A 12,634-nucleotide genomic window follows, 5' to 3' on the forward strand; every position below is an offset into this window, starting at 1 on the left:
ATGGCATGCAGAATTCCTCCCTTTGAATGTCTGACTTTGTTTGTTTGTTTTTGATGCCTTTGTTTCTTCGGTGCTTTTGTAAGGATGATGGAATTCTTCACCTGGGTCCCATTTGCAGCTGTAATAGACAGCATATGTCCTGCCTCGTGATGTTAGTCTTCCGTCTTACATGAGTTACTCTGGTAATTGTAGTAGAGTACACATAAGGCACAACTCACCATTACTGCATACTTTTTAAATACATGTTTCACTGTCTTAACAGCTTTTACTATTATTTCTTTATATTAGCCATACTTTTTAACTATGCTTGCAAAAAAAGAAAAAAGCACATGAGAAAATATTAGCCTAAGCCATGCCATAGAAGGAGACTTTGGGATACTGAACAAACCTCTCCTGTCTCTGCACAGAGATTCTCTGATTATGCAGGGAGCTACTGGAGGGGACGAAGGAGGTGTAGGATCTTCAGAGTGTGAGCAGGAAGAATCCAGTTGTCCCTAACTCTGCTCCTGCAGTGTATACACATGAGCTTCTCAAGCACTTCCTGGCTGTGGTGTGGCTATTCGTCTTCTTAAGGAAGGAGACATCTACTTAGAGAGCTCATGTCTTGGTGGCACTTGGCACTGGTAGTCAGAGGAAATCATACAGACACAGGGGGTGATTATGTATTTGTGGTGTTTAATTCAAAATAGCCTAAGTGCTAGATAACTGGCTGTGCATTCAGTCACATAATCCAATCTGCTAGCCTATATGAGTGTCTCCTGTGGACAGGTCCTAAGGATATGTCCATAACTGATAATGGGCACTGAATATATTTTTAATCCGGGTTCTTGCCTCCAGCAGAGATAGAAAAATCAAGTGGAGACTGGTATCGTGTGCAAACAGGAGTAGAATTTAACAGCAAGGGAAAAAAACACACATTCAGATGTGACTGTGGGCTGCCCCACACTGAGAAGTGCACAACATTTGCTGAGGCCAGAGTTACCTGTAAATGAGAAAGAAAGAGAAAACCAAAAACAGTACCTCAGCAGGAGAGGTGGGTCTGAAACCAATCTGTAGCCGAGAGAGAGAGCAAGGAGATGGTACGTCCAAGTGTGTTCTGCAGTGGAAAGAAAGTTCTTTCCTGCTTTTATGAGGAAGGGGGTGGTATCCCAGTTGGACATACAGCTAGAGTTGGATGTGAACATGCACCCTGGTCCTGGATGCAACAGGTGCATTCTCGGAAGGTGGGCATATCAAATTGACAGTTAAAGAGATAGGGTTGTATTGCATGGATGCACGAGTTCCAGCTTGTCTAAACTTTACTAACTGGTTAGTTACGCTGTAACTTAACCAGACACAGCTTTGGTTAGAATAAAGCTTAAAATCTTTGAACAGAGTAGGTGAAGTAAGTGAGGACTTGGAAAAATGAGTTAAGAATGGAAGAGCCTTATTGGTGCCTGATTAGAAAATAATGTTAGATGTGATGTAAGTGTAAATACAAAATGTAAAAATATGTAAGGACTTTGAGGACTGTGTGTAAACTAGCCCAGATCATGGTACTTTTCTGTCCCTTTAAATCACTTATTTGAGAGGTAGATAGGCAAGACAGGGAGGGAGGGTGAGAGAGCGAGCATGCGCATGCGTGCACTCGCATTTGCTGGTTCATTCCCAGACACCTGCAACAAGCCAGCTGGGGCTGCAGCTGGGAGCTCAGAACTCAGTCCAGGTGCCTCATATGGGTGGCGGGAGTTCAGTTACTTGTGTGATCGCTGCCTTCCAGGATCTGCATTAGCAGGAAAATGGAATCAGGAGGTGGAGCCAGAAGTGGAACCCAGGGATTCCAGTGTAAAATGTGGGCATCCTAACTGCTAGTCCAAATGCCCAGCCCTTCTGTATCTTTGAAAAGATTAAATCAATGCACTTAGGTGTGGATCAGTAGGCACTGCTTGTTAATTCATCTGAAACAAATTGAATTTGTTTTTTTCTAGCTCCTTATATAGTCATTTCTTCCAATTAAAAATATAATTTTGAGACTACCTCCACCATTTTCAGTCTTGTTTTGAATAACTTTATATTGTGCCTCATTATGTAGAGGTTTTAACTAGCACTTGGGAATGCAAAAAAATAAGATTCTCTCTTGAAAGTTAGTTATAATTAATTACAGACCAAAGGTTGAATGAAGTCACTTAAAAGAATCACTTTTAGGCCAAGAAGTCTTATTTGTAATCAAATCAGCTGAATTAAGTTTGTAATTAAATCAAATGTGTTCGTATGTAGGAGGGGACTTTAAAAAGTTTATGGAAAGTGGAATAAAAAGGTGTTTGTGCAATTCTCTTTTTTTAAATTCATGCATAGTGTTTTCTTTCTTTCTTCTTCTTTTTTTTTTTTTTTTTTTTGACAGGCAGAGTGGATAGTAAAAGAGAGAGAGAGAGAGAGAAAGGTCTTTCTTTTTGCCGTTGGTTTGCTCTTCAATGGCTGCTGCGGCCGGCGCATCTCGCTGATCCGAAGTCAGGAGCCAGGTGCTTCTCCTGGTCTCCCATGGGGTGCAGAGCCCAAAGACCTGGGCCATCCTCCACTGCACTCCTGGGCCATAGCAGAGAGCTGGCCTGGAAGAGGGACAACCGGGATAGAATCCGGCGCCCCAACCGGGACTAGAACCTGGTGTGCCGGCGCCGCAAGGCGGAAGATTAGCCTGTTAAGCCACAGCGCCGGCCGCATAGTGTTTTCAAATAACACATTTTTCATGAACTTATGATGACCTCTTGTATATAGAAAATCCATGTAGTTTAGATCGAGTGAATCAAACACTGGCCAGGTTCTGCTGTATGAGAAGAGGATGCTTAAAAGTTTCATTTTCTAATCCTCCACCTTGCGGCGCCGGCACACCGGGTTCTAGTCCCGATCGGGGTGCCGGATTCTTTCCCGGTTGCCCCTCTTCCAGGCCAGCTCTCTGATGTGGCCCAGGAGTGCAGTGGAGGATGGCCCAAGTGCTTGGGCCCTGCACCCCATGGGAGACCAGGAGAAGCACCTGGCTCCTGGCTTCAGATCAGCACAGTGTGCCAGCCGCGGCGGCCATTGGAGGGTGAACCAACGGCAAAAGGAAGACCTTTCTCTCTGTCTCTCTTTCTCACTGTCCACTCTGCCTGTCAAAAAAAAAAAAAAAAAGTTTCATTTTCTTTGAAAGGTAGAGTGACAAAGAAGGGGAGAGACAGAGATCTTCCATCTGCTGGTTTACACCCGAAATGCCCACAAAATCCAGGGCTGGGTCAAGTGGAAGCCAGGAGCCAGGAATTCCATGCGGGTCTGCTGTGTGGGTACCAGAGACCCTAGTCCTTGGGCTAACGTGCTGCCTCCCTGGTGTATTACCAGGAAGCTGGATGTGACGTGAAGGCAGGGCACAGTCCTGTATGGGATGCTGGTGTCCCCAGCAGCAGTGTGACACACTGCCACAACGCCTGCCCTGAGAAGAGGGGACTTGGTAGATTGTGTGTGTTCCAATCCCAGCAGTAAGGCCTTTTCTCCCATGGAGAGGGATGCAAAAGGCTGATTTTGTCAGTTACTGTGAAATAGTTGTGTATCCCCGCTCTTTGTTCTGGCAGGTGTATACCAGTAATTTCACTACCTGATGTTATCATGGGTAGAGGAGGAGAAACTCTACTGCTCTCACTGATTGAATGTGACACTGAGCAACAACTTTTAATGAATATATTAGCTATTAACTTATTTGTCTTATGCCTTGTTGGGAGAGGTGATAAGGTAGGTAGAGGTATTGATGGCTTGTGAGGTGTCTGTGAAAGAGAATCAGGTATAGCTTGTGGTAATGAGACCTGTGCTAGTGGCTTTGGGGGAACAGCCAACCTCTTCCCCAGGTAGTAAGTTAATATCCTCCACTCTTCTCTTTGCTAAGACTCAACTCAGGCCTTTAACATTTTGAAAGGAACTTAGAACCTTCTCATTTCCGGACTTGGAAGTGTTAAAAATTAATTTGTTACTAATAACATCTATAATTTATATATTATATATATACACTTATGTATGTGTATATATGTATGTATGTACACACACACAGATATATATATATATATATATATATATATATATAGAGAGAGAGAGAGAGAGAGAGAGAGAGAGAGAGAGGTGGTTATTAACTTTATTTCCAAAGGGTGTCTCTCCCTTTTAAATGAGTATTTTTTCATGTAGAACTCTGGGTGTATTTTACTAGGAACTCATTAAAATCATTCTAGACAGTTCCTTTCTGCTGAAAATTTCCACCGATTCATGGGGAGGGAAAAGGTCCCTTTTCTCTTTTTAGAGAGAGAGAGTCTTTCGATTAGAAATTGAAATGCCTTTCATGTCCTTACTTCTTAATTTTAGTTTCCAAAATTACTTATTCATTCTTTCATTCAGAAGCACAGTTAGTATGTTAACTGTGTGCCAGGAACTGATCTAGACTGTTGGTTTGGAGTTATAATGTATATAATAACAACTGGAAAAATTTTGGAAGCTTTAAGAGAATATAATATGAAATAGATGTTGGTGTTTCTGTTAAAATCAGTGATAGCAGTTAATAATAATAATAATAATAATAATAATTAGTGTGATTTGCCTGGCAAGAATATAGTAACTTATGCATGTATTTCCAAATATTTTTGCACTAAGGTAATCCTTATTCTTTCATTTCATTTTCCATGTACAGTTTAAATTTCTCTTCTTCTTTGACTTTTCCTACCTTTCATGTTTCTGTTTCCTAGTCTGTTACCAAAATTGCTTATGCATTCATTCTTTCCCTCTCAAAAGTACTTGCATTTCAAAATTTTTTTGCAATTTATATTCAATTTTTAATGAAGATTCCTTGTATATATAGTATCTCTTAAGTTGATACTGTTACTTTTTAATATTATAGATGAGAAAACTTAGCCACACATTTCCTTAGGAAGATTGAGTTGCCTGCCTTAAGTTTACCCAACAATTATAGGGAGCTGAAGGCCAGGCGTTAAACCCACGCACTCCCCAGTTCCAGAGCAATGAAGATTTAAGACTGTCTCTCCAGAAGTTAGTTTGTTTCATTACAGACAGAAAAGGGTAAAAAGGGTAAAATGGAATAGTAACCTATAGAGAGCTCTTAGAAGCTTGGCACATGGTAAGCATTCCCACGTGGGAATTTCTGAAATTTGTGCCTTCTTTATCCACGCATTTCCTCATTTTGCTGATACTGTGGAGTGTGAGTCCCATGCTCTTGTTTGACTGTTACTCACCTTCTGTCACCAGAATTTGATAATTTATGCAAAAGTGAATGTTCTAGTGAAGAATCTGGTTACCAAAGAGCAAAAACCTGTATTTGTTAGCTCAACTAAAAGGGGGAATGTGTTGCTCAGATAAGAAGTTCTTTTGTAATTCAAAGAGAGGAAAGGAATCAAGTCCAGGCCCTGCTGACGCCAGTGCTCCTGACTAGGAAACTATTCAAAGTTCAGATACTGTCTGGAAACCAAGAAAACCAGAAAACCTGTTCCTCTTGCAGCTGGTCCTGTTTCCTGTACCTCTCTTTGTGCTCATATTTAATTTCTTTTCTTGGGAACCGGTTTCCTCTCCATTCTTCTACCTGGTCCTTGTCAACATCAAGGTCTATGTGACTTTCTAGCTTGAGCACCTAGCATCCCCCTCCACACACACACCCAAACTGATCTGGGGGCTTAGTGTTGTAATTAACAACATCTAAATAGAAGAATGTCAGTTATCTTGACTTTTTTTCCTATTCAGTCCAGTTGGTAAGTCACTAGGAATTTGGCTGTGGTGGGTGATGTTTCACTGATCCAGTTATTGTACTGGTGATGGTGGAAGCTGGTTTGTGGTAAAGTGACTATTCCAGGAAGCTTCTTTTAAGAGGGACCCAAGAAAGGAGAGGTGATGTTGGGGTTCTGGTGTTGTGTATTAAGAAGACGGTTTTTCATTAATCTCTTTCCTTCAAATTTGACAATAATGCACTGTGATGGACCAAGAAGGAAAAGAATTAGCAAATTTCTCCCAGAACAAATGAGACTTATACCCAAGAAACTGCCTATTGTGGTAGGAAGGAGAGAATACTGAGCTACTTGTGTCTTTTCCTGTGTTTGCATAAGACACCAAGTACAAAAATGTTCAGATATTTTACTGCTTCTCTTAATTACACAAAATGTCAGCCTATTTTGAGACACATCAAGAATCAAGAGCATATTCTGTGTTACTACATACTAATACAAAACTAGATTTGAGCAGCTGCATCCAACACACTGTCATTTGTAACAATAGTCTTTGAGAAAACTAGGTCCTAAGGACACAAAATATTTATGTATAATTGAGAATTATTACTACTAGCTGTATGATTTACTCAAAAGCAGATTATTTGCCAAGAAAATGTGCATGATATCAAAATAACACATCAAATGCACAGTGGTGGTATTGGCAGAATACAATGATTTTATGAGCCCAAGAATTAAGATGTGCTCCTCTGTGAGATGGTCTCCATGGGAAATGTCTAAGGGTAGATAACATTGAACCTGAAAAGCCAGTGTGCTTTATTGCCTTCAAGTGAGAAGTGAGTCCTGGCAAAGGTTATTTGAATCGCTTTTAAGAACATGTAGTGTAGTTGGGATGAGGTACAAGTAAGCATCTGTTAAAGAAACCTGATACTACTAAGGAGTGATATATAATTTTAAAAACACTTTAATAAGTTGTCACATAGGTGATTTATTTTGACACATTCCTGGCTGAGAAAGCTGTCTGCAAGGCCTTCCGCTGGCCTCACAGTGTGTGTGTGTGTGTATACATGTATGTGTGTGCACCTCCTTTTTGAGGGGAGGCAATAAACCTTGAATCAGGAATACAAAGACCCAGGTTCTATCTCTGATTCTCCTGTGGCCCTTGGCAGGTCATTTAACTTCTGAGCCTTAGAGCTCCAGGTGAAGCACTTACCAGTTTCAAAGTGCAGTAAAAGGCACGGCCGCATTATTGGCTTACTAACTACTGAGATTAAATTAGCTTATGAATAAAAGTGCATTGTATTGGAGTACCTTTGATCCCCTCCTCCTCAAAAAGTAGTTCCTTCCTCATGTTGCTGAAGAATCAAGCTCCCAGCAAGTTAGTGTTGTCAGCTTTTTATAATGTTGGATCAATACTGTAATAACTTCCTTTCTGTCTCTTTTTAATGCTGCCTCTTAGTATACGCTCCATTCAACATTCAATTAGCATGCCTGCTATGAGGTAAAGTATGTTTTTATAAAATGTGGTTGGCCGTATGCTTTCTTATTCTTTATGTAGATGTTTAACCTGAACTGAAGTAGGAGAGTAGAACTCTACTCTAAAAAGAATGTATGTTTAACACCATAACAAATTCCAGTTACTCTTCCTACAATGTTAGCATGGGGTACAAGAGATCTATTAAATGTGAGCTTTTAAGGAAGAATTTTTATTTCCAATTTTGTTTGTCAGACCTAATTATTTTGTTTTATATCCAACGTTGGTTTAATTGACAAATGAACACTTTTCTCTAATAAACTTCCTCTTTCCATAGATGAAGGGGTCTCACCTCTGTTGTCTGCCTCAGCCTTAGTTACACTCCCCTCCTCTTCTCTCCGTCCCATTTTGACTTCCTTCATCCATTGGGACATTTGGAACCAACTGTGATTTCATTGTACTGTCTGCTTCCATCACTGAGCACTTGCAAGCTGTACAAATTATTACCTCACCTGTGTAGACAGGCAGAGGATTTTCTAACAGCGTGTGCTTGTGGTAAACTTCAGTGTACACTGGAATCTCCTGGGGGGCTTGTTGCACCTCTGCTTGCTGGGCTCCACCCCTGGAGCTTCTGATGCTGCAGGGCTGGGCCGGGACACAAGACTTTGCATTGTTACCACTGTTTTTTTAGGGGGAGTGTGGATAGGGCTGGTCTGGGGGCCACACTTGGAATATCATTGGCTGACGCTCTTCTGCCATCAGCACTGTAGGAAGGAGGCATCTCTGGTTCCTTTTTTGCTTTTTATGTTGGTAGTGGGAAGGATCTTCAAGGTCAGGGGGGTAGGATAAAAGCTTTGGAAATCCAAATGTGAGAGACAGAGGTGCCATGACCCCCACTTCATGTGAATGAAGATGAAGGTACCTGCCGAGCTTTGCTGTGGGTGCAGGAGGCTCTCTGTCAGCTGGAGGCAGTGTAATGAGGTGGGCAGTGCCCATTGCTGTGTCCTCCCCTACCCTTTGGTCTCTCCTTTCCCTGCTATCTTGCCCCCAAGGAAATAGGGTCCCAATGGTGATACCTCCTGTGGTCTGCTTGTCCTGCTTGGGTGACATGGGTTCATGTAGGTAGGAATCCTGCCAGGCCAGATGTGAATCTCACAGGAATTCTAGAGCACGGTGCTTTAACCAACGTGAAACTGAACCTGTGTCACAACAGGCTGGTTGGGGAAGAGAGAGCACTGATGTTTTACCTGGCTTCATTCGTTCTCCTCCACACACATGTACTTGACTGTGTGTTTGTCACTTACGCCTCACTGGCTGTTTTCATGAAATCAAAAGTGTATTCCTGGAAATACTAGATCAGAAATTGTTACTGTGTCATAGTAAGTGTGTGTGTACATGCCTGCACACACACGATGCAGGTGAACACATCTGTTCTTTCCTGATTGAGAACAATGGTGAAGAGGAACACAGTCAACTAATAATGTTCTCAGAACGGCTTTCTTTCTAGTGTGTGTAATTTTATTATTTTTCTTTCCTCTTCATAGAAACTCCCCAACCTTCAAATCCTTTGAAGAGAAAGTTGAAAACTTAAAGGCAAGTACAAATGAATAATCTTCTTGCTCTCTGCCTTGGTGTCTGAACTGTCCTTGGTGTGGCCCAATCATTCACTATAGTATTTCTTTCGAAAAATATTTAGAGGACTTTAAGAACTTTGTGTCTATGTTAATGGATATTTAAAGTGTTATATTCAGTTTTGAGTGTTGTAGCATTGTAGCTTGCTAAATGCTGAAAGAAAATGTATAATTTAAAAAGCAATAGTACTTTAGAAATTTGTGTTTCTTTTTACTTTATTCAGTTTTTTTTAAGAGAAGAGAGTTTTTTTTAAAAAAGTTATTAATTTGAAAGGCAAATCAATGAGAGAGAGAGAGAGAGAGACAGAGACAGAGAGAAGAAGGAAAGCAGAAAGGGAGAGAAATCTTTCATCTGTGCCAGGGCTAGGCCAGGTCATAGACAGGAGCCATGAATTCATCTGGGTTTCTTCTGTGGGCCACTGGAACCAAGTCCTTGGGCCATCATCTGCTGCCTTCTCAGGCACGTTTGTAGGAAGCTGGATTGGAAGCGGAGTAGCCAGGACTGAGTAGCCAGGACTCAAACCAGCACTCTGATATGGGATGCAGCATTGAAAGTGGTGGCTTACCAGTCCAGCTCTCTGCTGTGGCCCCGGGAAGGCAGTGGAGGATGGCCCAAGTGCTTGGGCCCTGCACCCGCATGGGAGACCAGGAGGAAGCACCTGGCTCCAGATCGGCGCAGCGCCAGCCATAGCAGCCATTTGGGGGATGAACCAACGGAAGCAAGACCTTTCTCTCTGTCTCTCTCTCTCACTAACTCTGCCTGTCCAAAAAAAAATATAGAAGTATAAGGCCAAACTATTCAAACAGATGTTTATTGATAAAATTTCAAGCCAGAGAGGTTGGAGTAGTGCTTAGCAAACACTAATGTGCACATGAATCACCTGGAGGACTTGTTGAAGTGCAGATTTCTGTTGTGCAGTTGGAGTTGGGTTGCGGGGAGATTCTGCATTTCTCAAAAGCTTCCAGGTGTTGCTGAGTCTGTAGGTCCCTGGGACCACATTTTAAGTAATAAATGATTAATAGAAGTGGGAGAAACGTGTATTTCTTTGCTTTTTGATTCACAGTCAATAATATTTTTTGAATGAGTATATTTGAATGAACAATTTGATGCAATACAAAATTTTACCCAAGAATAAGGAGAGTTCAGTAGTATATTGTAGAGTTCAGTGGACCTTACAGAGTTCTGTAGACAAATTTCCTTCTGAAGAATAACTAACAAATAGTGGGGAAGGGAGGAAGGAGGGAGAGAGCATTTATTAATCTGAATATTTCAGCAAGGAGGGATGCCAAGTTTTATTATTAAAGCACACTGAACATTATAGTAGGACTAAATTCCATACATGTGTATCATTGAACTATTGAACTATTAACATCCTGATTTATTTGGTCTTGAAGGCAAAATTAGTTTATGCAGAGTTAGCTAATTTTGTTTCAAGATGTCTTTTCTCTTTTTGAACTTTTCTCTTCTTTTTTAAGTCTAAAGTAGGAGGAACCAAGCCTGCTGGTGGGGATTTTGGAGAAGTCTTGAATTCGACTGCAAATGCTAGTGCCACCTCTGGGGAGCCGGTTCCAGAACAGACACAGGAGGGCCTGTGAGATTCCTACCTTTGTTCTGCTACCCACTGCCAGATGCTGCGAGCGAGATCCAAGCACATCTTGTCAACATTCATCGCCATGGATTTCTACCAGATGTGCTCTTACTTAGCTTTACATATTTCTTTGACCAAATAGTTTGTGGTTTAAACAGAATGAGAGTACCTTCACCTGTATTCCTGGAAAGCATCCTTTAATGTACATTCAGGGCCCTTTAGTGAGGAAACGTTTATGAAGACACTTGTAGTACGTGAGGACACTCACTAGAATGATCTAAGACTGAGCAAGCTATCTTAGTTGCTTTCCTGTTTTACAAAAATTGTTCTGGATGCCAGATTGATCTTTGTCTTCTATGACATTTTCTTTTTTGAACCTCTGTATATTTGATTCCTAACTAAAATTGTTTTGATTTTTCTCAATCTTGGTTATTAAAAATTTTGGTATTGTTTTCTTTATCTCCAAGGGAAGAACTACTAGCTGTAAAAAATATTTTTGGATAAACACTGTTTTGGTGTAAATTATGTATCTTGGTGTCTGCTGTCACCAGACTATACAGCTCTACATACAATTTGTTCTAGTTTTGTAAGCGACACTATGTACAGTAATTCAAACTACTGGTGACTTGAGAGTGAAACCCCCTACTTTCTTGTTTATCAGCATTTATGACAGTAACCATTTCAATGTACTGGTTATTCTACTTACATCAACTTATTTTTTATCACATTCAAATTTTAATTTCAGAGTAAACTGGCAAAATTCAGTCTGAATCAAGCATACTGTATTATCAGTAAGTTGAAATATGTGTACTGTCATGGATGTTCAATTCAAAAGCCTGAAAGGTTTTTTTTTTTTTTTTTAAGCTCTGGTTAGCTATAGAGATGCTAAAATCGGTGCCATTAGGGACAACATTGCTGTGTTCAGGTAATCTATTTAGCACCATTTTAACTAAGCACACAAAGTTCTATGACTAATATAACTTGAAAATTTTGTATACTGAGCAGTTGGTTTTAATTCCTGAGGCTGTAATGCATTAATAAAAATCAACTCATCACTTTGTCCTTATTTGTTTTCTATGTGTTAGAAATGATAAGATTATACTGTAGACATTGCCCCTACTTTGCAAAGCGGTTGCCAGGGTTGAAGGGATCACAGCCTGTGCATGTATCTGCACAGAGGCCAAGGTACTCCAGTGACTCACTTTTCCTTATGCAGTTCGTGTAGGGCTAACAATGCTATATTTGTTATTTATCAAGTTGTGATTGTTTGATTATTGTTTATGAAAATGTTAATTGCCAATGCTGGAGTGACCTTACGCATTCTTTTTTCAAAGCATGACTAGATTTATTTCAGGGTAAATTATCTTGTGAAAACCAAATTGGAAATGCTACAAGTGTTGATTGTCATGTAATACCATGTTACCATTTCTGACTGCTGGAACTTTGTTAGCACTTTGAATGCATCTTAAACTATGCTCTCTGACATGTAAAAAGCTTAATAAATTCTGTATATCAGTAGTATAGGTCTCAATATTTATTATGAGACCAGTGGTCTGCAAACAGCTTGTTGTATTTTATACTTAAAAATTAACTGGTGTTTATACTTAAAATTTTTTTTCTTAACCACATTTTCTTAATCACATTCTAAGCAGAGGCTTTAGAGCAAAAGCTGCTGAAACATTGTCTTAGAGGAGATCTGCAGAAATTGGTGTGTTTAACAGAAACATTTTGATTATTCAATATAACTGTTAAATTATTTTTTCTACCAATTAGTTTTTAATTTTTTTTATTCCAACATCTTTTTATCACATTATTTTTTGGGTGTCCTAGTCTGCTGTTACTGTCTTTCCAACAAGGCAAAATGGAGTAAGATGGAAATTTCTTCAGTTGAGTGAAATATCCTCAAATCTCTTTACTGCCTATCTGGGGAAAAATGAGAGTTGGAGTGGGAAGTGGGGTGGTTATGAAAGAAGAAACTGGAGTTACTTTTCTAGACAGCTACCTATACTTAATCTCAATTTTACTGTGCTCTGCCTCCTAAAAAAGTAGTAAAAAGAATGAATTTAGAAAAATACATTATTCAAAATGGCCTTAGTGGCATATCCAATACTGTGAATTCACAGATATTTAGAAAATTGGAACACAGTAATTGGTAGGAATATTTGAAAGAGGTATTGATTGGTTACTCTATTGTGTTGCAGTTAACAATACAAGAAAACAATGAGT

General features: G+C 40.1%; 1 protein-coding gene across 3 annotated transcripts in view; it reads left to right on the forward strand.

Moving 5' to 3' along the window:
- Nucleotides 1–12,634, forward strand: part of TPD52 (tumor protein D52) — a 266,195-nt gene that overhangs the window by 104,130 nt on the left and 149,431 nt on the right. For 2 of the 3 annotated variants that reach the window (XM_062188320.1, XM_062188319.1), the window contains exons 5-6: nucleotides 8,733–8,781; nucleotides 10,296–11,468. In XM_062188320.1, the coding sequence (XP_062044304.1) occupies nucleotides 8,733–8,781; nucleotides 10,296–10,415 (169 nt within the window). In that variant the 3' untranslated portion in view covers nucleotides 10,416–11,468. Of the gene's footprint in view, nucleotides 1–8,732; nucleotides 8,782–10,295; nucleotides 11,469–12,634 lie in introns of those variants that run through there. The other variant, XM_062188322.1, reaches the window with a different exon arrangement.

The sequence above is a fragment of the Lepus europaeus genome, chromosome 4, assembly GCF_033115175.1.
Source record: "Lepus europaeus isolate LE1 chromosome 4, mLepTim1.pri, whole genome shotgun sequence".
In the NCBI taxonomy this organism is placed as follows: Eukaryota; Metazoa; Chordata; class Mammalia; order Lagomorpha; family Leporidae; genus Lepus; species Lepus europaeus.